This window comes from Lethenteron reissneri, chromosome 18, assembly GCF_015708825.2.
Source record: "Lethenteron reissneri isolate LAM-NWPU_2019-01 chromosome 18, ASM1570882v1, whole genome shotgun sequence".
In the NCBI taxonomy this organism is placed as follows: Eukaryota; Metazoa; Chordata; class Hyperoartia; order Petromyzontiformes; family Petromyzontidae; genus Lethenteron; species Lethenteron reissneri.
This window is the reverse complement of record NC_083796.1, coordinates 14568927-14593154: the sequence shown is the minus strand read 5'-3', so window position 1 is coordinate 14593154 and position 24228 is coordinate 14568927. Positions and strand designations below refer to the sequence as shown.

Genomic DNA, 24228 nt, shown 5'->3' with positions numbered 1-24228 from the left:
TTGAACGAGCAGATATTTCGTCAAAAAACCCCCATCGTTACTTCTGGAATTGTTTTCCTGATCACCTCATTAAATTGTAGCCCTTTAAATGATATGGTCTTAATCCATTTCTTTCAAAAATAACTAAATTGGACATTGTGAGGATATCAAGGACACTCCCTCTTCGTGCTTTGCCTTGAGGGGAATTGTAGTTCGGATTTACATTTCCTACAAGTGCAACACCGACCTGAAACGTCTGATACTATTAGATTTGGGTGACACAAGAAGGTTGATTGGTACAAACATTTTTGGGAATGTTGTAAATTGCAGTTGAGGTTTGCTATTGTTGTGGTGAGCACAGATAGTACAGTATACAACACACCTCACTGATTACTGCTGTTTAGTGTTATTTTGACGGATAGTCCTGTATGTAGCCCACGGTTCTCACGATGTTGCCAGACAATGTTCGAAAGGACCGGAAAAACCCAAAACGCAGCCACCTCATTTGAATATGCAAATAGCTTAAAGCATTTTCAGTTTGTTGAGAAAATTAACGGGGCGTTGTGAAGTCAATTTTCTGAGGATTTCGCCAGAGGAAGAGAGAATGTTGATCATTTGCCGTAGGAGATTAAATGTGCCTCCTTTGTGTCACCAAATCCCTGACCATCCTGCGTGTGACGAGGTGGGTTCAATTACAGAGCGACACAATGGTGGCAGACTGGCCCGAGCAGGCATCTATAAGAGTTTGTTAAAGGTGACTTGGTTATTACCGTTAATATATCCCGCTTATGTAAAGTCTAAGCTTCATTGAACTGTCATAAGTCCATGTATTTTTTTTATGTGGTGGGGTAAATTGTAGGTAGCCCACCTTCACCAACTTGTCTGCCAAATTTGGCAGTTTGAGCGAGGCAGACCTTCATGCTTAGAGTTAGGATTAACTAAATTTTGTTCATGTACTTTGCTCACAAAAACACTTAATTATCCTATTACCATTTCAGTGTTTCATCCTTAAAGTTTACTTTTGTGGCCAATGTTTACTATGTATACAGCAGCGTGTGTCAATTTAGCCCCATCCTCAAGATGAGCCATGATAGTGACTTGGCCCAGCGGTGACTCGTTGGTCGCTCGTTGCAGAGGTTCGTGGTTCGAATCCAGCGGCCGCCCCGATCAATACCGGGGTGCACATTACATGTAAAAATATTCGCCGACTGCTTGACAACGGACGTTGAAGATCCTGTCACGTGATACGTAAGAGTAAGCCATTGTGCACCGGCGTCAGGGTCCAAACTTGCCACTTGAAAACTTACCCAGTTGGCATAAAACATAGCAACATCGGCCTGACTCCAACAACTTGGCAGAACCTTCCTGCGAAAGAGTCAAGAGACTCTCTGAGGCTTTCCTTGGTAAAAAAAAAAGTGGAATAATGAAATAATATGTATTGAGCACTGTGGCACAAGCACGTTTAAGCATTGAGATCCTAACTTTTGAGACCAGCGACTGTACTGTATATGTAGGCCAAGTCCAATGGTGTAATATTTACACAACAGGGACTGTTGGCGAAAGATCCTCTATGAACTGGATTGATTTTTTTAGTTGAACTTGTCTCGACTCCAGCATCCAAGGCATTCCTCTCAGCCGTGGCTCCTGGTCATGTCGAGTGAAACGTGAAATGTTTGTCTGCACCAATTGTTGGAGTTTTGAGCTGAGCCTCTACCGGTTTACATTACCTTAGCTCCATTTTCTTAGCTTTCTGCACAAGGGCTTTTTGTGAAAAATGTGCGCCCTCATGCAGACACAGACCGTAACAACTACGTTGCCTTTCACGGTGGTGCTGTTATAGAGCTCTCATGCGTATTTGTGTTGTTGCTGCTCTTTGTTGTTTGGTACGATAGCCGACATTTTAAATGTCTACCTTCCTCTGAGGCCATGGAAGCCCCGTGCACGAGCGGGTGTGTGATTATTTCAGTGATCAGCCTTGTACACCGGCTCGAATACGCAACCAAAACCCCGTTGGTCTTCTATTGTACTCTGACGGTAAAAATGGACGGACGGTGCGGGCTGTGAGGATCCTGGAAATGATGGGAAGTTGTTGTGAGCCGGCCCCGTTGTTTTCCAGGGGAGATTCACACGACGATAGAATATGCAAATATGTCCAGGGAACGTTGACGTCACCGATGTATAAATTGACTTCATCGACGGCTAACGTCAGTGGCGGGCGATGTCCGAACCGGCCCTCCGGTGTGTCCCGTTTACAAAGTGACGCCATCCGATGCCACGGGCCACCGCTTTTGGCGAGGGGGGGGGGGGAAGCGACCTCAAGTTTTCCATAGCGGTCTTAGCGTTATTATTTATTTTTTGAAAATTCTAAATTTCTTATCTTGGCGCAACTTTCAGATTTTTCGGCACAATCGCTCTGCACTTCCATGCAACTTCGCCTTCCTCCGTTTCCCTTCGACTGCCAATGTAAGATGTTAAAGTAATGTCGCGAAGGCAGCGTAACGGAAATGTCAGTATCTCGCTGATTTCCAGGATATCGTGAGCCCAAATTCAGTTCCATACTCAGAATGTCCAGGAGAGAGAGAGAAAAACACCTCATCAGGACGAGTCGTGTTGCATGCATGAAGATGAGTGGATGACATTCGTTTCACAAGAGTGACATTCGCCAGTTCTCAGGAGCAATGACCAGAGGAAAAATGTAAGCACGTCGTGACTTAACACCGTAAAATTGTGTCCTAGCGAGGCGCTGCTCCACAACGCAAGACCCAGGAAAACAACATTCCTCTTTGAAGTTCACCTGAAATTTGCGAAGGGTTAATATTTGAAGAGAGGAGAGGACTCTTCTGTTCAAAACAAGAGACGTCTCTGCGTCTGTTTCGCGTTTGACGCGTTTCGAGGAGTCACGTGTGTGGGGTCTTTGCAGCCACCCAGCCCGTGCGAGGAGGAGATGGAGCGATGATGGATGGTTGTTTATGCGCAAATAAGAACCACGCTTCCGGACGTGCGTTCAACACGTTGAAGCACGGACAGTCCCGCTTTAATAATTCCAGTAAACGTTTATGTAGATGCACTACCGTGCCCGCTAATGTTACAAACTCATCTCCTTCAAGTGTCCCCCTGTATTTTGAACAAATGCCTCAAATAATGTTTTAATCCTCTTGAACCCCCCCCTCCCCCCCATTCTTATTCACGGATCAAACGCCGTCGTGACCTCTTGGCTCAACTCCCTGGAATCTACTTGTCCGACGCGCGTGATCCGCCGCCTCTCACAGTCGGTGCCCCCCCCATCTCGTGGGCGCCGTGCCCCCCCCCGTCTCGTGCCAGTCAGGTGACCCGGCGGGCGGCGTGACTCACCTTGCCCCCCCCGCCCGCCCGCTGCGTCACGACTCCTCTTCACCGTTGTGTTCGCGATGGGCCTCGTGCAGTGATGTGGGGTGGGTTGGGGGGGGTGCCGTGATCGCGAGCGAATCCGCGGGTGCAACTGTGCAGCCATCATCACCATCGCTCTGTCATCGGCCATGAACTCTTCTCCGCTGCTGGGTGAAGGGCGGACCCGTGGCCATGTGGCGCGGTGCTGCGATGTAGCACGGCGGTCGCCCTGGCGCCCGCTCGCCATCGCTTTGTCGTCTCTCCAGCTCCACGGTGGGTGGGTGGGTGGGTCTCTGCACCTCGGTCTGGGGGGCCGTGCTCACCGGGTGGCTTGGCTTGACACTCCGTGTTCAATCTGCGTCATAGTTCGTACGAGAGCAAATGAAGATGTGTGCCTGCGTTCGTGCCATTTGAGTGGTACGAAGTTTATTGACTCGTGAATGGGATTTGGTCCACAGAGTATTGTACAGTGTTCTTAAATGGACCTGGGTTTGTTTAATGGTAACATACTATTCCTTTGCATTTAACGTGACTCTGTGACACGTGGGACGCTGACCCACAGACTTTCTGCTGTGAACAGACTTAAAAGAAATTATAATATTTAGGAGTTACATTCATGTACTCATTTTAATTAAGCATACAGTATTCTCTAACAGCAAATTGGCTTTTCTTAAAACTCGCTTGAAATAACTACTGAAGTTTGCATTTGGAACACTTTTATTAACTACAGCACGCCAATATTTTGAAAGATTGTCCCAGGTTTTGTATTACCTGTAACATTATATTTTCAGTGAATTATAGATGTTTTTGTTGACAAAAACGGGCAATCATTAACAAGGAAAGTACCGATACAAACAGTCTGCACCTCTGTACAATGCTTGCACTTTTAATTATCAGCCAACCTGTTGTTTTAATGACACCCAAGAGGGAATTTACCTCTTAAGCAATTACAACAAACATTACCCACCAAAAGAATGGGAGCATTTTTAGCATACAGTCAAATGTATTTGTCGGCAGTCTAGCAACAGGTGTGAATCTATTCGTCGAAGCGGCTACACTTTGATGTTTACTATTTATACACGCGGGTCCCTGCGGACATTGCCGCTGATAATCCTGGCTGCATTTCTTCATTAAGGTGCTCTCGCAGAGAAGCTGGCGCGGTGTGAGCATTGAAAACGTGTTTTCAGGCAGAGAGAGAGAGAGGCTTCCTGCATGCCCACGACTGGCAAGAGACGCTTTTGAAAGCTCACAGAAGAAGGTGGTGGCCAAGGTGCAGAGGACAACATCGGTGTAGCCACTCCTGAGTGTGACCAATCCTAAAAAAACAACGAGCGGGTTCAGAGCTCAGTGCAGGGCGCAGTCATTTGATGTTGACTGCAGATTGACCAAACAGCTTTGAGTTTTCACCCTTGACTCCACAATGAATGTCTATACTGCTTGGCTTCATCTGTGAGTTACAGTGGAAGTACAGTACCTGTTGACGATTGTTACTCAATTATATACCGTAGTTAATTTGATTTGCACACTTCTAAATTCTATGTAACTCAATAAAAGATTATCTCAGCTTGAAAATATCGACGGTAAAGGTGCAGCCCCTGCAGGTGCTTGCTCACGCCACTGCTGGTAGAAGGGCTTGTACTAGAGGGAGCTCTCGAGAGACCCTCTAGAGGGTGTTTGGCCTACTCTTCCACGCTGGCCAGGCAGAGGTGGGAGTACCCACACAACCACGTGACAACCTGACGATTGATGAACCGTGTAATAAAAAAAATATACGTTTGTCAAAACTCAAATCTGAATCGTAGTCTTTCTAAACCTTATCGGATTGATTTTTTAAATCATAGCCGTTTTTTTAAAGATCTTAAATTAATTGCACAAGTGACAACTCTTTTGATATCCGAATGGGAAACGCTCCTAAAACCTTCCCTGCCCGATCTCCGTATGATCCACGCGCATCCTGTTACAGAGAACCTGTTCGACTGCTTTTTTAAAGTTGCAACATGTCCTGCAACGAAGCCTTTTTAATGGCTTTATATTCCCTTCCATACAGTACTTGTCAAATCCGAACCCATTTACGTTGGTTACCTGGCCACTTTTAAACACCTTTGGCACTTTACCGAAATGCAAAGCAAAAATTGTGTTAAAAAATGTACCCTTAAATATGGTGAAGTGGTACTGCTGGCTTTTAAAATCGGCATTTGTTACGAATATTTGTTAAACAGCAAGGTTGGGGAAGTTATGCTATTTGTGGCATTCTCTAAGCAATACACGGTACAGTCCTATAATACAGCTACCGTCTAACACGTAGCAGCAGGCTTTCGCGACCAATATCATCATCCATAGGAGGGTTTTTTGGATAGATCGTGTATATATATAAATGTGTCCTTAGACCCGCCACCACTCGACACAGACAATGAGTAAGGTTTGTCACGCAATCAGAACATGCCAATTCGGCGGTCGCCTGATGAAGCTAGTTGTAATTACTGGCGAAACGTCGTACTCTGATTGTAAATGTTGTGGCTTGGCTCTCCAACACACCGGTGTGCTGTACTCGTAAGGAATCGGCATGTTCTGTTTACGTGGCAAACCTTACTAATTGGCTGTGGCGGGTTTAACGACACATTTATATATTTACGCGATCCAACCCCCCAAAAAACCTTTATTATGTATAATATTGGTCGCGAAAGCCTGCTACGTGTTACACGGTACAGTGCTAGGTAAAAATAATACATATACAGACCATGGAGATGCTGCCATGGTGTGATGGTTAGAAACTCGACATGTTAGTGGTGATGCAGCATGACGCACCGGTCCTCGTAAAACTGCCCGAGATTTTCCGACTCCGTCGGCATCACGAGAACTGATTGTGATGCACCGCCACGCAAGATTTTCTGACTGGGGTGTGCGAATCGTGGGGAAACAAATAATTGTTTGCGAAAATGTGCAGTTCTTTTAGACCGCGAATCATCGGTGATACCACCGCCGCCAATACACTCAAATGCTACTTGCAAACCGAAGGTCACAGATTCGATCACCCGGCGGCAGTTGAAACAATGGGGCAGGCTTCTTGCATCTCCCAACATCTGTTCACCGAGCAGTATTACTGGGTACACTACAGTGAGTTGTCGAGTACTCTGGAAGAGTAGGCCAAATAGAGGATGCGCACGAAGTACGAATGTGGGGACTGCTATCAGGAGAGAGGAGAGGGAAGGGTGACGACGGAGGGACATACGATACATGACATGGCTCTGTGTTTGTCTCCACGTCTCCACGTGTCACTCCCTATGCCTCGCTCTGTTTCTCTTCGTATCCCTTTGAGTCCCTGCACAGTACAGTTCTGCACACTCATCTTTCGTCAAGTACATTTTCACTTTTCATAACCATCTCTGATTCTGAATGTTCCTCTGCGTCGCGGATCTTTTTGAATATATTTGTCTCTTTTTGTGTCTGCGTGTGTGACTCTCTGAATTAATGCTGAGATAGCCCTGTGCCCGAAAGTTCCACGGAACTCCCAAGTGGCTGCATATAGCCACGGGAGCCTTAATTGTACAGCTCTGTGCAATGCAGCATACCTGACTGGTAACTTTCCACAGTCCGCCCAAGATAATTATTCACACTTTTGCTGTTGCTGGGTTGAACAACCCAACGGCGTTAGCAGATGGCTCACTTGTATCGCATTGAACATCCAGCAAGCGTCAGCTGCTTAACAGATCGACCTCTTCTTCCCTTCAGATTCCGATTGTCACAAGCACGTCGGGAATTGACCTGCTTGAGTAGCACAGTGCTGCAAATGCGATCGGAAATGATATCAGAAGGTGGGGACAAACACTATCACAGTATTCTTTGGTGGGAAAATAAATAAATTGTATGTTAAAGTATTTATTACTATTACTTACCCGCAGTCCAACAAAAAAAGTGCTGTAAAATGTCATAATCTGAAAGTTTAATTATAACAAAGCTCAAAATCCCATGGAATACATCCCAACTGGGCACTGTATCGTAACAATTCAAACGAGGAGGATAATAACGGAGAGTGATTTTTACCTGTTTGTCAAGTGTATTTACATTGCAGAGAATTAATGATTCACCGACGTTTATTTTTATTACAGCAAACTGCACGTTTGTTAGAGTACTGTGGGTTTAAATTCCTTGCACCGTCTAAAAGGCAACACAAACTCCAAATTGGAATCTCACCCCAATGTGCGCTCATCAATGAAACCAAGTCGCCTGCTCGGCACACTGATAACGGAGTCGCAGGAAATTGTGGAGTACACAACAACACGAATAATGGCGCTGCGTTTAAACTGGCTGGTTATTATAGACTGTGACATGACCAAATAAAACCACAACTGTTCTCGGGTTTATTTATGGCCGATTGTCGAAGTCCTTGAATAATGATGTTGCCTTGACTGTAGTCTAGTGTCCGCCACACTCGAGCTTTCGCGGGTAAAAAGTTAACGACAATCCCAGAAAGGCGATTGTAAATCACTATCCTGTGGTATTATAACAGTTATATAAGCAAGGCATTACAACACAAACACATTCATATGTGTGCACAGTTAATAAAGAGCTAAAATATAATTGAATGTTCACGCTAACTGACTCATGCTATTTAAATGCCAGCTGCCTGGCATTTTATGATGAAAAATCGGACACCACTGGTGAAGTTGTAACGCACGAGACGTAACATTTAGTGACAATGCATTTACCCTGAACAAAAGCTATAAAAACGAGCGGCGTGTCGTGATGCCAGGGTTATAATACCAGGAAGAAGGTATGGATGAGTTTTTATGTATTTTTTAGGAAGCATGTACACTAAAACATTTGGCCAATTTACTCTTAAGGAGTGTTGTGAATGTGAGAAGGAAACCGAGGTGCCCAGAATAAAACCAACTTCGTGTGAGCAGCAAACCTTGCTAAACACAAAACCCAATCTTACCCCAAAGCCGCCAACGTTTAGTGGTTGACACACGAGGAAATAACCCCATTTGTGGTGCTGCCGTTTCGTGGCAGCCTTACGGTCATCCACCTTCCGATCAGCACGGTTGGCTACGTACGATTTGAAATAAGTTCAACATACAACGATTTCCCCCAAGCCGCTGGCGTTCTTCAGATGTGTGTACCACCACCATGCCTTGATAATTAGTGTAGGGGGTGTGCTCCGAGTTTATGCAGTTTTTTTTAAAGAGAATAGAAACACATTGTCTCAAGCTTCTTAAAAAACATGTTTTAAGACGAATAAATAGACTGACATCTACCTCATTTCGAGAAGGAAAATAGCTAAACTAGAGGGACAATCCACGCGTGAGACGCTGAGACGAGATGTGGGATGAAGAGAATTGAGTGTTTCCTCTGCTGGGAAGGGCTTTCTCATGGAGCTAATGAATTCTACATTTCTGAAGAAGCTTTGACTGATCTCAAAGCTTTTTCCCTGGCTGACTGTGCTTTTATCCATCATTTCAGAGGACGACTTTCCTCATAGTCCCAGTGGCCAAAGCCCGTTTCGTGTCAGTTCAAAACCAAGTACTTCATGAATTTGTATACTATATTTATAAAAAAAACAATTTAAACCAACCCTCTTACCTTGTTAATATTTTCCGGTGTGGTTTTGTGGGATTGTGGTGAGGCTGCGGCATCGTGCGAACACTTCATTTCCCTGCTGGTAGCGTGCGAAGAAGGGGGTCCGTGCCCTACGTGGCTTCATGCAACACACACTCACTCACTCTGCTACATTTTTTTTATGCAATGGGGAAGGAAGGACTCTTATAAGCTTAGTCGCATTTGTGGCAACGCATGGATGTGGTGAAGTAAAAAAATCATAATTGCCACTTGCTCGTTATTCAAATAAAATCAATTAGGGTTGGGTTGATTGAGGGAAAATCAATGGAGAGTTGTGGTAAGTCATTTCCCTCCTGTGTGCGTCCAGTATTTTCAAGGTACTGTGTTTATAAACTATGAACTATTATTATTTTACTAGGTAAGGCCCAGATATGTAGCTCTTTTTCACGTGTAGAATGAGGTAATGTGTGTACATATTTATCATCTGCCATAAATAATACGATGGCTCGTCCATCTTAGCTCTCTTACCCATCCTATATTTCCAATTGGCATTCTCAGGAGAGACAGTGCTGGAACACAGCATGATGTGTGTGCAGATAAGTAGTTGGGAGGGTTGCAGTCTACATGTCATAACAATCACGCTTATGATTTTCGAAGACTCATGCGATGAAGCGAGGAGTCCTCCTCCTCTGTTGTGTTGTTGTGGCAAGCCACGGGGAATTGTGCTGTGGCCATGCTGGTCGTCGCAAGTCCAAAAATCCGAACCAACCTCGTGCCTTGGGTGACAGACATCGCCTTGGCACGAACTGCACGCACCCAGCCGGCTTGTTTGTCAATGTCTTTGGTGGAAGGGCGTATTCTGCACACCACAATACGCTCCGCAAGCAGCAGCAGCAGGACTTAATTGACTGCATACCGCACTTTTGTAGCAAGTGCCACACCCCAGCACTGTAAATACACACTCTGGCAAAGAATGTTACTATATTTATTTATGTATTTCTAAAGATGACACCGGTATAATTGTTTGTGAGGACTTGTGTGCATGTGCGGTCAATCCGCTGCTGTATTAGGGCTGCCCAATGCCTTGTGGGTTACAGAGGCAATTTGAGGATTCTTCACCAGCCCGGTCAACACGGGTTTGTGGTGAAGGCGGGGAGCCATATAGGCATTGGGGCACGCTGATGGAACAACAATGGATTTCTGGTGTGCACTCTATAACAAACATATGTTTCACTGTTGGATAGTACTTGGTTAAAATTATACATATTCTTAGGTTTTTTCGGTAAAGTCACATAGGTACAGCTGTCGTGGCTGTGACGGTACCACCTGAAGACGGAAGCTTGTGTTGCCTCCGAAACGTCGTGATTTTTTATTTTATTTTACTTTTTAATGTTTTTACCTACGTGACTTTACCGAAAAAACCTAAGAATATGAATCATTGCAGTCACGAAAGCTTCAAATCTAGAATTAAAATTATACAATTCTGGTCATTCTTTCTACACAGACATTCTGAAAATGTCCAACAAGTTGTCCTGCGTGGCTGGCTGCCTTGTTTTTTTCTGCCTTGTGAAAAATTCTGCTGCGAGCTGAGAAAACGAGAGCTGTACATTGGGATATATTTCTCAGCCCTGTTATTCTACAGTTGTATGAAACACGCAGTAATTCACTCACATTCACATTTATATAGAGATGGATTGATTGATTTTCTGGTTTGACATTTCTAACCACTTTTATTTAGTTGTGAAAATTGGCTTAAAAAGCCACCTTCAGTCTTTCATCTCTAAATCTCCAAGTGCTGTTCTGGTCAGCTTGCATGGCACATGTACATGAGCAGACGCAGGATACCATATTATTTATCTGGGTTTGAATTGCATCTAAAGGTTACTCGATAAAAACCCGGTTAAATGAGCAAAGTCGACAAAGGGATGCTTTACTTTTCCACTTATAGTACTGTACTGTGCACTCCCTCGGGCTTGGTCTATTTAGTCTGGATAAACTATTGTAGTACTGCCACATGCTGGACTATAACCGTTTGGTTATTCTTATGGGTTATTCCCTTTTGGCTTTTACCTCCTTTCCAAAGTTCTCACCATGGGGTTTGTATTGTGATTTGAATACGCGCCAAGATTGACGAGAAACTGGGCGGATTGGAGGCAATGATAACGTGGGCAGAGACTAAGGGAGGGGAAAAGTTGGTTATATAACACATTTGTGTTATTGGAGAAAATGAGTTGTGGCTGGGAAAATAAAGATCAATGGCATTTCAAAACAGTTACGGTTAATTTACCAAAAAAACAGGTTGAAAACACAAGTTTAGAGACGGCCTCAAGCTTGGAGTTCAGTTCGGGAGTCATGTTTGGGGTTTTATTCACGAACTACGACGCTGGAAATGTGAAGAAGGATCTGCAGTTGTGAGAGTGACCACCCTGGAGGTCATTTTTAGTGCCTCATCAGCACAAACATTCATCATCTTTTGGAAATTAGAGGAGTTGACCCAATAATACTTTATACACCTTTGTGGGCAGAAACAAGGCAAAGGGAGGTAGGTAAAAAATAATGTGTACGTATTTTTGCAGTTTTTAAACGTTCTATACCATATTAAGATCAATATTGGCATGTGGTTGGAATCGTTGGACCGACGTTGGCCCAACGTTGGCCTGCCGTTCCATTTTCATGGGATCTACGGATGAATTGCACTTGACAAATGTAAATACGTTTTTATTAATATTCAGAAACAGTGTAAAAAGCCTTCCTTTTGACACTTTTCTACCCCTTATCCACAGGCACATTTGAGCCTCGAGTTGTTAGAATTCTAAATGGTTTAGTTGCTTAGTTAAGCGGTGGTATCGTCAGTGCACCGTACCCATTGTGCCACATCTAGAAAACATGTGGCGAGGCATATGGCCACGTGAGATAAGTTGATCAACGCCTGCGAATATTAACCATGTAATCCTAACATTCTTTTATATTCTCGGTTCTTTCGGTAAAGTCACATAGAAGGGAAATAATAAAATAATAAAAATAAAACATAATAAAAGAAAATTCTCACGACGTTTCGGCCACCACGCAATCCCTGCAGTCACGAAAGCTTTAAATCGAAATCTAACATTTTTTTTATCGTGGTGCATTTTGTATGGAGCGTGTATCATCGACACGGTGAAGACAGCTGTACGGTACTGTACATTTGCTTGCCTATTTTCGCAAGTGGAATACACCTATTGTTGTCGGCGGAATAGAGCCATGTCAGAGCATGGCTTCATGAATCAACCGTACAACTTAATAATTTGTGTTGCGTTACGGTGCATCTGAACTACTGCCCTGTCCAGTCTTGCCGACTCTTTTATGAGTTTAAAGTTGGTTAGATCACAGAAGTTTTCCGAATGTGACAACCACCACAATTGTGAAATCGTTGCATTGGCTTGCGGTTATAGAGGGCATTAACTTTGTTGTATTCCTGTCAGCGTGTATGGCTCTCCTTGGGCGCGCACTTATCTGACTGAACCTGTTATTCCATAAAACTTGCTCTGCCATTGGCTGGCACAATCTCATCATAGTGCAATACTGTAGTTGTCTGTCTCTTACCAGCTACAGATAACTTATGCCAAGCCACATGGCTTCTGTCAAGGTTTGTACAAGTGGTTTGGAACCATCTTATTTTAAAGTATAACTTCAGTAATCCCGTACAATGTTTTGTCGAAAAGTTTAATTATATATTTTTTCTTCCGCGAGCAAGCATTTTATGAAAAATGTTTCGGTTGAATACCGCTGTTAGCATTGAGCAACCTGTGTGTGCCCCTATTGTGTGTGGGTGGTTAAAGGTTGGGTACAATTGACAGTTTGAATGCAGCCTTCAGGACACATCAGATATTAGAGGCCGTGTACTTTGAAGCAGTTTTTGAGAGTGCTGTATGTGCGGTTACAACGCAGATAACAACCTGACCCACCAACCAATGAACATGCTCTCCCAACAGGATGTAGAAAAGAGCGATATGACTGCATCATTTAAGTATCATGCTTGATAGGAATGGCACAATACACGTTTTGATATGCTTGTTGACATGCACGCATGCATAAAATTACAGTGTTTTATAAACCGCTTTATACTTATGACCGTATGTATGTGTCTGTGTATTCCAGTTCACAGTATTATTATTGTGCTTGGCCAGTTTACAGGATATGTACGGTATAGTATTAATCTAGACTTTGCAATATAGAGGCATTGTTAAGTGATCCTTATACAGTACTGTAGTAGATGAATATAATTTAACAAATATCAAAGGGGAAATTTAAGTAGCCTATCTACTTTAAGTAGTTGAGGAATTCATACTTAGAAAAACTTAAATGCAAACAGCTGCTCATGAAAATACTGGATACAAAACAACACGTGTAAGCCATAAAGACGGGAATACCAGGAGGAGTACTGTCATGGTGGTTCTGCATTTTAGTTCTGCTGGCAATCTTATTATTGATTCTCACGAAGTTGAGGCAATCGCTGTACAGTATGAATATCAGAAAAGAACAGCTGTAAGGTGTCGTCTTATACAGTATTGTATAACACGATGACGACTATGTGAAGTCAACAGCTCTTACTGGTAATTCCTGCCAAAAACAACATGTTTGTTTTTCCGAAAGCCAGCCTTTAACCGAAAGTTGAGCCTCTGTATATCTTGCATCCCTCTCACATGCTGCGGTTAGCACAAGAACTGGATACTTGAAATAGTAATTTGACAACTGGATGATGGTGGCTGTACCAGGGCTCACGTGTATCAGGTGTGTGAGAGTCGGTCATCAAATTGTAAACACATGCCCACCCAAACTGAGAATCCCAGTAAACATGCCAACGTTGGGCCATGTGGTTGGAATTGTTGGACCAACATTCGCCCAACCTTGGACCATCATTGGCCCAACGTTAGTCCAACGTTCCATGTTTATGGGATCTTCTGATGAATTGCGCCTGACAAATGTTAATTAGTATTATTATTAACATTCACGAACAGTGTCAAAAGCCTGCCTTTGGATACTGTTCTACCGTTTAGCCACAGGCACATCCGAGCCAAAGCCATAATGGTGCCCTCACGGCACAAGTGTTTTTCCACGGACAATCTGCCATGCTGAGCTGTAACCAAACCGTGCTCCGCTGGCCTCGTAAGAGATCTGAATAATAATTTTGGGCACAAGTAAGGGCCAGAGGCAATGTTAATGATGCATTCATTCTGTGTGATGTCAGTACAGCAAAGACAAAGCTTCACGGCATCCGTCACCATTTACGTGCGATGTCAGCGGCACGGCTCGGCTTCTTCGGTAGAAAAACAACAACCTCCACCCTCTGACTTGCGGCAGCCTGGCTCAGCATGGCCCTGGTGCAGATGTTCCAGTGGCAAAAGACCCATGTGCTTAACATTAAACAGTGTGAATTCGACCCCGATGAAGCGTTGGCGAGCTGAATGGAGTTTGAAAGAACTCGCAAACACCTTGTGAAAGACCAAACGCAAAAGATCTTCCACGAAGCTCATGGTCCACCCTAAACCGCATCCACTGCACAAACCATGGCAGATGCAGATAGTTGATACACAAATGGAAAATTAACAATTCTCCAGTGTGCGTCTGTGGTCATCCAGAACAGACCATACAACGTATAACGACGCAATGCCCGATCCACGAATACGAAGGAGACATCACAGCGATACACTCCGCTGCTCCTGATGCGGTTGTCTGCTGGCTTAACCACCTGAATGTGAAATTGTGGTTGTTGCTTGTGGTTGTTGCTCTGCATCGACAGTAGCCGTACAAAAGAAGTGGAAAAAAAGAGTGGAATGTCTCTCACTCATGGTCCCCGCTCCCCATTTCTGTCCATGCTGCCAATGGTCGACATCAACACAAAATCAACACGAAGTATTGGACTTCAGGCCTGCAGATTAAATGTATACACTTCCAGTGCGCTAGAATTTTGTTCACAAAGGCAACTTGAAGATTGAATGGAAGTTGTTTTTCATTTCAAAGTTCAAAGCATAAATAAAACAGTCGGGTACTGTGTATAAATATGTAACTGCTATGTCCGGGAGGCAGAAGGCAGCCTAGACAAAAATAAATGTTTGCACGATCTGTTAAATTGTTCTGAAGAGGGTGGGTTTGGTTACCTGTGCTTTATGAACGTCATGGTTTTACAGCATGTCTGCTAAGTGTGTGGAGGATTTGCGAATGTATGTTTATCCTGCCGTTTTACCGGCACAATGTGCCTTGGCCTATTCTTTACACTGAGTAAGCCTCACCTGGTAATATAAAATAAATAGTTTAGGGTTTATGTTGTTAATTCAGCCATCACCTTTACCAATGCCATCTAAATACTATGGTAGAGCATTTGTTAATCGCACACAATGAAAGGGTCTTCCTTTGGTCTTGGTCTAGGCCTGGGTTCACCCTCCCCATGGGAAGTGGTGAACTATTGAGTTTGTCTGGGCCTTGCCCTCGTGTACCCACCCGCTTCAATGGATCATTCTGACCTTGTTAACAATGAAGCCATTTTTGGTAAAATTACCACAATACTCTTTGTATGAAGTGCGATATCACGCGGAACACACCGTTGCAACGCGGTTTCTGGGCGGTACGGGAATTCTGGGTATATTCCCGGAACGATAATCTTCACGGCGGCGTGCCCTCATCTCGCTTCGTTCTCCCGCCATGGCATGATGGCAGGCTGACTTTATAGTGCCCTGTAATGTATATACCGGACAGTAATTCCTCGCTTAATGCGACACTTTTCAGGAAGGCATTTACCACCTTAAATGAGGAATTACCGTACGGGAGTACTTGTATTCTAAAGCAGATTATTATATGGTCATGCGTTTTTTTGTTGTTGTAATATGCTTCTCTTGACTTTGGGTTAGGAAAGTTGTGCGTTCAAAATCCTGGCTAGGCATCAAATACGCAGCATACTTTTTAGAAAAAACGTGTGCACGATACCGTCATGTGAAAAGCGTTGGGCTATTAATGGTCGCTCTGGAATATGTCTTCAAGGTGATCCTGATGAGTTTGTCCAAAGTCTAGCAGCCGCCTGTTGTGCAAGCATGGATTTTATTGATCCTGAGAGGGTCCGTGTGTGTGCGTGTCGGGTCATGGTGCAGGCCACCCACTCGTGTGCCTGCCGGTCTTCGTAGGTGCTCGCCAACAGCACTTGCCCCAACAGTCTGTTAAGGCTACACGGGGGATCTTTGTCAGGGGTTGTGCAGACGGCGAAATATGTTTTGTTGGGCTGAGTCAAGTATGAGTCAAGTAACCCCGGATTTTGTGGCCTTGTTCGCACAGAAGAAGGGTAGTATCGTGTGAGTGGGTTTACTTCAAGGGAAATGTAAAAAGAATAAAGCTGAAGGCGAACTCTAATCCACAGGGCGAGGGATTTACACCACTGATCCTGCCATGTCCACGATTGTACTGCACTTATCCGTAAAAAGTCTCAGATAAGAGGATGAATTTGCCAATCGTGTATTTTCTGTGAAAAATGTGATGAGTAATGATGACATTTCCCAATGTAAATTCCAAAACAAGAGGATGATCAAGGCCTATGGAGAAGCCACAGATATTAGGATGTATTTGCTATGTGAATCAACTTTACTGCCATAAATGTGGGGACAATAAGAACATTGTTTTAGTGGATACTAAAACGCACTGTTTTTACCGTTGCGTGTGCACTGTCCATAGCCATGGAATTGCGTAGGTATGACTCCCTGGCCATGCCAATGCTAATGTTGCCCCTTTAAAATGCTAAGTTAATGGACATTTAAAGATCCGTCTGGGGGTCACGGTCAGGCGGTCTGCTATGTAAAAGTCAGGCTTATGCAATAATAATAGGTTTTGCTCCTAGGCCATAATTCCCTGCAGGATGTTTAGTTGTTCATCCATCAGCAGTGGAATGGACATTTAAAATACCGTTGTTCATTTGCTGCCCGCGTAATTAGTTTTTGCATGAATGATAGGACCAATTCCCACGCAACTCCTCCAAGCTGCAGAAATAAAATGTGGATAATATGAAGCCTTATTACATGGAGGATGGAAAAACTCCAAAGATTCGTGGATAAGAGGGAGAATTTGAGTGGATAATAGCACCTGCAGATAATAGGGTCATGGTTAAGAGGAGTTCTACTTGTGTGCCATCGCTGGAATGTGGAATATCCATGGGTTGGGAAGGGTTTCATCCAACGGTGGACTGATCATGGCTGATGATAATGATGATCTCGTACAAAGTTGGATGCAAATTATAGACCGCGGAGAGACGGTGAGCCGAGTGAAACGATGTTAAATTTCTGAATGTTGTAATGCAACGATTTTCTCCATGAAGTTTTTTAAACATGTAGCTAATTTTTACTTCAATGATGTGTTAACAGTTTGGTTAAGGAGACTCGAAATGTACAAAACACGCAATTACGTGGTTGGTTCGCGTTGCTCCGTTATCACCGACACAAAATTCCTGAGTTTGCAACCAGGCGACGCAACCCTCCACTGCAATGTCTCAATAAAGTCCTCCGAGATAACCGAGCGATTGTCCCTCGCAACCTGCCGGAGGACAACATAACTCCCCGTACACATTATTAACCCCCAGTAGCCGCGACTCCTGTTCTTGAAAGTGCAATTTCACCTATAATTAATATTACCTAACTTGACCGGAATAATACTTCAATTTAATAATGGCGTGATTCAAACAATTGCACGGTAAAACGCTGTACAGTTGCCACATTAACATCGCAGAAGGGGATAATCTCCATGGAAGTAACTAGTGAACAGGATTGTTAATGTAACCCGTGACAAACTTTACTAATTGGCTGTGTCGTGTGCTGGCTGCTTTAACGGCACATTTATATTTACGGGATCTAACCGAAAAAAAACCTATGTTAGGCATGATATTGGTTGCGAATGCCTACGTATTAAATGATGACTTAACATTGAATTAATATTTGCGTTGGTTTTGTTAATACGGCAGTAGCTGCCCGTGTGCCTGATGGGGAAGGCGCGCGTGAGCGTAAAGACAGGCACAAGCTGTGGAATGGTCACTCCTGATGTACAGTCGTATGATTCACAAGTCACGTCTCTCCGCTCAAACTATGCATTGCGAAACCACCACCAGCAGCAGCAGCTTGTGTGTGCGTGGCTTTCCTCATCACCCCATTTCACTGTGATTGCTCAATCACGCTCGTTGGTGGGGACACAGTTGGACAAACACCACAGATCCTGTTGTCAATTCCTGTTTGACTGCGTTGTGTCTTGGGTCTGTATGGCATAGACCCGCATTTAGTGGACACATAACAGTATTTTACTTTTGCTATGATCGTACTGTATACGAGTGACAATATTTTAAGTGTTACGTTCTAAAGGGTTGTTTTAAACGGACAAAAGAATGCGAATTTCTGCTCCGTCAGCGTGGCTTGAATCGCGATCGGGAAAACGTGCTGACGCCAGCAAGAAAAGCAATTTCTGGAGAAATTATAATTTAGGCAAAGTTCGTTGCTGATGTTCCAGCTGACGTGGGTGGGTCATGTGTCAGCTCCACATTCCTGCCGGTCTGAAGAAGCCAGCTGTGCCCCAACTCCTCGTTTATAAACAAGCTTTTAGAACTGAATCCAATTTGAAATATAAATTACAAAGTATTGTTTTTTAAAAATACATTTAACGTGTGCAGCGATTTTCTTTCATTTCGTGTACTGTATTTATATTAATAAAGTTAAAATTATACCTCTTCAGTCAACAGTGAGGTAGCTACATCAATAGCCAACGGTCTGATTGGCTGGTTCGTGACCTTTAACCCGGTAATTTAATACAGTTCCTTTTGTGGAAACGTAAAATATCAGGATTTTTTTTATCCCAGTACTGTTTATCGAACTGGGCTCTCTACGGCTTTGCTACGTTTTAGTGACTTAAGTTTATCAACGCAAAGTGAATTCCGGTTCAAATGAGCTTTGAGGCGGTGCTCATCTCCTGTGTAGAGCCCTGAGCCGGTGCTGGAAATTCCACATTCCCCTGGTGGGTGTGAGTCTATCGATAGAACAAACACATGTTTACATTCCCACAGAGCGCTATTTACCTTATTAACCCTGGAGGGATGATGATTTCCATCAGCCCCAGCCAGGATTTGAAGTTGCAAATGTAATTTATGAAATTGCATTGCTGCCGTAAGCATGTGACTATTCCAATAAACAAAATCTGCTAAGCTCGATGATTCGTCCCCGAATGTAATGAGCCCCACCACTCTTGTCCCTATCGGCAGCCACTGGGACCCGAAGATGAACGGCTCCGACTCGGGAATGGACAGCAACGAGGGCCCCGCGTTGGAGAACTTGTACGAGGATGCGGAGAAGTCCGGGGATACCGACGACCAGGATGACGACAACACGGACGACGATTTGGATGAGAATGAGGACGGCGGTAAAGGGGAAGACAAAAAGAATCCTGGCGATGAGCCTGGTGAGTACGAAGGTGATCGCTGTGGAAGTGGCTTGAGGATTTTATGGCTAGCTAGAAGAGTTGTATGACCAAGAGGAGCAGCCGCTATTTGCCACTAAGCGGTGGTGACTTCCACCACGGTGCTTGTCAGGCTCGGTGCACTTTTAAGCCACGTGAAGTGTCGAAGACTTGCTGGCAGGAGGTCACGGGACAAACCCAGGTGCCATGGGTTGACTGACTGAGATGACTGCCAGTTGCCCCACCTGTGCCCCCTACTGTGCCAACTCGATGCGATTTAGCTGCCCGGAGCTCCGCTCGTTGTTGTGAGCGTCGCTTCTCTACCTTCCGCTGCTGCTGGAGGGCAACTGCCTCCAACTGCCCAGTAGAATCCTTAAAAACCCTCCTCCATAGATGCCAATGTTGACACTGCTGATATGACTAAGGCACATATAGGAAACATATCACGCAGTGGTAAACATGTGTTCCTCACAACAAAGTGTCCCCCTGTTTTCCGTGGGTTTCCTCGGTTCTCCAGTTTCCTGTCATCGCAAAAAAAAAACGTACATTGGCCAGGGCAATGTGCCATATGACAAAATGCATCTTGCAAATTAATCATTCATCAGCGCTCTACCCTCTCAACACTTCGCTAATTTAAAGCTCAGGTTATTTTAAATTTAGAACAAACGTTCGACTGCCATCACTTGAACAACATAGTGTAATGGTAAATATTTGTTACTTCAGTAATGTTTTGCAAATAGTAAGACAGCTGGAGATTGCCAACCAACCTCCCCCACCTGAATGGCTCGAGAGTCAACATTCACGTGTGCAACGTGAGTACTGCAGTGGAGAGATGGGCAGGGACTTGCCCCTGTAATGCACCGCTTGCTTTGATTCAAAACCTGAATGTTCAGTGGGGGCAGTCTTTGTGAGGTAACAAGAGCCTATTGACAAAGTGGTGTGATGAATTCCTTGATGATGGCCGTGGTTTAGCAACCTTCCTCACTAGTTTGTACTGTAATAATACAGTGATGTTCTATTCTGGAAGGACAACCTCTGTCGAGTCATTAAGACTCGGCAGAGGTTGGTTTCACCAATTCTATCAATTAGTGTTTGGCATCTCGAAGAAAAGTGGAGAACCCAGAGAAAAACGCACACAAACAAGGGGATAACAGTTCAATCTCTTCACAGTCAGATTCAATCTATTGCTGCGCTGCCTTCACCTGGCCACCTTGCAGGCTTGTATAGTTTAACATGTTGGCTTTTGCCACCAATATCCATAAGAGGTTTTTTTTATTTGGATCGCGTAAATATAAAAATGTCGTTAAACCCGCCACCACCCGACACGGCCAATTAGTAACAGGAGGAGTTCTCCACAACTCTGGCTCTTGCCTGATGAGGCTGGTTGTAATTACCGACGAAATGTTGTACTCGAATTGTCAATGTTGTGGGTTTACTCTGTGGAGACATCGTAACGAATTTTCATGTTTTGCTCACGTGACAAACCTTACTAATTGGCTGTGCCGCCGGGTGGTGGTGGGTTTAACGACTCATTTATATTTACACTTTCTAACGCAAAAAAAACGCGATTAAGGCCTGTGTAGCTTGGCTGATATCGGGAGCCGAATGATCGAGCGGTACATATTGAACCACACTACTTGCATTAGTATTAAGGCCTTATCATCATCATGTTAATTTAGTCAGCTCCCAAAGGGACGATGGGCTTAGTCTAATTCCAACTGGCCTTTGCGCTTGCAGCCATCTTCATTGCGACTGGGTACTCCGGCCACGTGGCCAACTCGGCTGCATATTTACGAACGAGTCGGCAGAACAAAAATCAACTTGCTTCCAGTCACTGAAGGGTCCCTTGTTCAGGGCAGGTTAATGAAGTCGATTGACTGATTAAACAATGGAAATAGTGTATTCTAAAGCCATTCCAGTGTTTTCCATCTGGTAAGCAAAGAGAAAATGCTCTACCTACACCTTGTTGCAATGACATCATTAAAAACAAGTAACATTAGGTCATACATTAGGTCACAGGAACCAAAAATTCCGTTAAAAGGAGGATAAGCAAATAAAGAAAAAGTTGAAGGTCGAAAGCAAAAATGCATCACCAGTTAAGGATATTTATTAAAACTTAAACAGCCACACATGAAACATCTACTGTTTAAGAATGTTGTAGAATGTATTGATTGGTTCGTTAGGTTTTGTTTACCATGCTACGATACGAGCGCTATTCTGAAAGAGCATGTGAGGAGAGAGTCCCACTGCTAAAGAAAGATAAGAGGAGATCCCTGTGGATTGCACAACGAATTATTCGCTGTGCTTACCTTGAGGGAGTGTGCTCTGTGTTATCTTGAGGTGAAGTCCGTGCCTTGGTACAAACTGATAAGTAGTTAAACACCGCAAGTATAAAACGCGAACATTGCGCTATACAGCTCTCCGATGTGCTGTCGCGTTATTGCCGCGTGCTGTTCCGCACGATGGCCAACGATTTTGCTGCACGTGCCGGGAACTTCTTCAGGGACCGAATTTGCGTTCGTAACGCCGGGCATCGCGCCCAACAGTACGCAGTGCAACCTGGACACCCGTCGGAGAGAGAAAACGGACATTCTCGAATGGGGCTTGTGTTTAGGGGGCCTCCATTGTGGAAGTCTGCAGGATCAACATCCCTTCTGCAGCTCTCATCACACAATCATTTGTAGAGGCTACGTAGTTAGCGTTGCATCAGCTCCCAAAGCCGTTACAATAGCTGACATTTTAATTCATATATTATTTAGATGTATAAAAAAGAACCCCACTAAAATTGGGATCAAAATAGGAGACACATGTGGAGTAGCCAAGTGTAATACAGTACGCAGCCATTATTCAGTCCACTGCATGGATGAAGACCTCTCCACACCATGTGGGCCATTGGGGTTTTGTGACCATACTTCACCATGTTGGCGGCACCCATGTCCGTCGTGGCACCACTGCTCCCCCGAAAAGAGTGTATGAAAGAAAAAGAAACCTCGTTTTTAAAACCAACTTAAAGAACAGCATAGACAATCCCAGGCAGAGAAAAAAAATGAGGGCCGCTTTGAGGGCAGATATTTTGGACCGCCAAAAATTACCTCGAGAGTAGCTATTTAGAATTCCCTCGAGGGAAGGTTTTTTTCTCAGCAGTGGCTACAACTTTTACATGGAACCCCAACACCTGTTAACCCGCCGCTGGCGGTGATACCCAAAGTGCGGCAGCATCGCCAAAACAGTGGTTCACGGTGCGATGTGTCGAGGAAACAATAGAACTTCCTCTAGTGTGTAATATTGTGGGTGTGCCACATCGTACTTGGCCAGTAGGGCCTCGTTTCTGACTTCCTAAATGGTGACTGGAAATTTGTCTGTGGGAAGTTGCTGACTGAAAGTGTCACTGGAGCAGTACCAGAAGAGCCTTGTCCTGGGCTTCTTCCAGTCGATACACAGATGGCTGGGTGGCTCCGAGATCAGAGGTAGTACGAAGCTGGCAGTGCAGAAATCATGGGTTTGAATCCAGGTGGCCACCCTTCATTAATCTTCCGCGAGTGAGTTTGATGGTCTCAGAGCAGCCACCAATGACCGCACACAAAGAAAAAAAATTGGAGTTTCATATTAAATCTGCTTTTTGCACTTATTTCCAGGTCGGACAAATAAATATGAGTTTGACTGTCATTTAGCAAAACGTCTCCTAGCACAGTACATGGGAAAGTGTGAGACCCATGCCATGAAAGTGATCAAACGACCACTTAAAGCATTATTACGAAGAAAATGTCTTCGACGGCAATTCGTGATGCGTTTCACGTGCTGTGCCATGACGCCATGGGCACAATTGGAATACATTTGGTGAAAGAGATCCCAAAGAAAATGATGAGTTTTTGCATTGAGATTTCCAGTGATGGAAAAAATTGCTTTTATTATTTTTACAGAGGAATGGAAAGTCAAGGCAAACGATCGAGAGTTCAACGGCCAATTCACGGTCCCAAAATATCACTGTATGAAGCAAAAACGGTACAAGGTGAGTGTGCATTGGATAAGCAAATTATACTTTTACATACAAATATTTATTCATAATGTTCGTTCAACTGCAGTGAATTGTGACCGGTCCACCTTCCTTCACATTTTCCAAAGAGGACTGCCGCCACTCCATTATATTAATAACCTGTATCACGCGGGCCCTTTCATTTCAGGGGAATTACATCAAAACTGCCAAGTACAACCTCGTGACTTTTCTGCCCATGAATCTGCTCGAGCAATTCCAACGGGTGGCCAATGTGTACTTTTTGTTCCTGCTGATCCTGCAGGTAAGCATATTGTCAGCCCGTGGAAGCGTGATAATTTCATGCTGGTGTGCCCTGAGCTTTACCATGTTGTATTTGATAATGAAAACGAATGGTTTCTGTCTACAAATGCAAGGTTAGCATGACACATAGAGTATATATATTTTTAAAACGGCTGTAACCAGTGTTTAATTTCAGCCAGAACAGTTCAGAATGCTGTTTCGGGAATACATCTTAAGACATCACATCCATGTCGGGTTATTTTGTCCGTATGATACGGCGGTGGTGTGCAAAAAAACAACCCTTTTGTGTTTATATTGTGCAGGGTCACCAGGTGTCCTTAAGGACGGGACTCAAATTTAACTTCCTAGTCCTCAATATTAAACTGCCATTAATGAGGACTCACTCATGTCTTTCATGTTAAAGTACGCGACACGTGACGTCACGCAGCCTAGCAGCGTGACACATTAAGCCCTGCTTGTAGCTATGAAAGGTTCCACCAATATCCATGTTTGGTGAAGGGCATGTTGAGAGACTTCCACTGCAACACTTAAGGGCCCCTTTGTGCCAAGACTGAAGAATGGATCCTAGTGTTCTCATTGCTGACTGC

General features: G+C 44.2%; 1 protein-coding gene across 5 annotated transcripts in view; it reads left to right on the top strand.

The window, feature by feature from the left end:
• Window positions 1-24228, top strand: part of LOC133343904 (phospholipid-transporting ATPase IC-like) — a 57433-nt gene that overhangs the window by 7877 nt on the left and 25328 nt on the right. For 4 of the 5 annotated variants that reach the window (XM_061553898.1, XM_061553897.1, XM_061553899.1 and 1 more), the window contains exons 2-4: window positions 19154-19350; window positions 23268-23356; window positions 23529-23642. In XM_061553898.1, coding sequence (XP_061409882.1) covers window positions 19170-19350; window positions 23268-23356; window positions 23529-23642 — 384 coding nt within the window. In that variant the 5' untranslated portion in view covers window positions 19154-19169. Of the gene's footprint in view, window positions 1-3598; window positions 3619-19153; window positions 19351-23267; window positions 23357-23528; window positions 23643-24228 lie in introns of those variants that run through there. The other variant, XM_061553900.1, reaches the window with a different exon arrangement.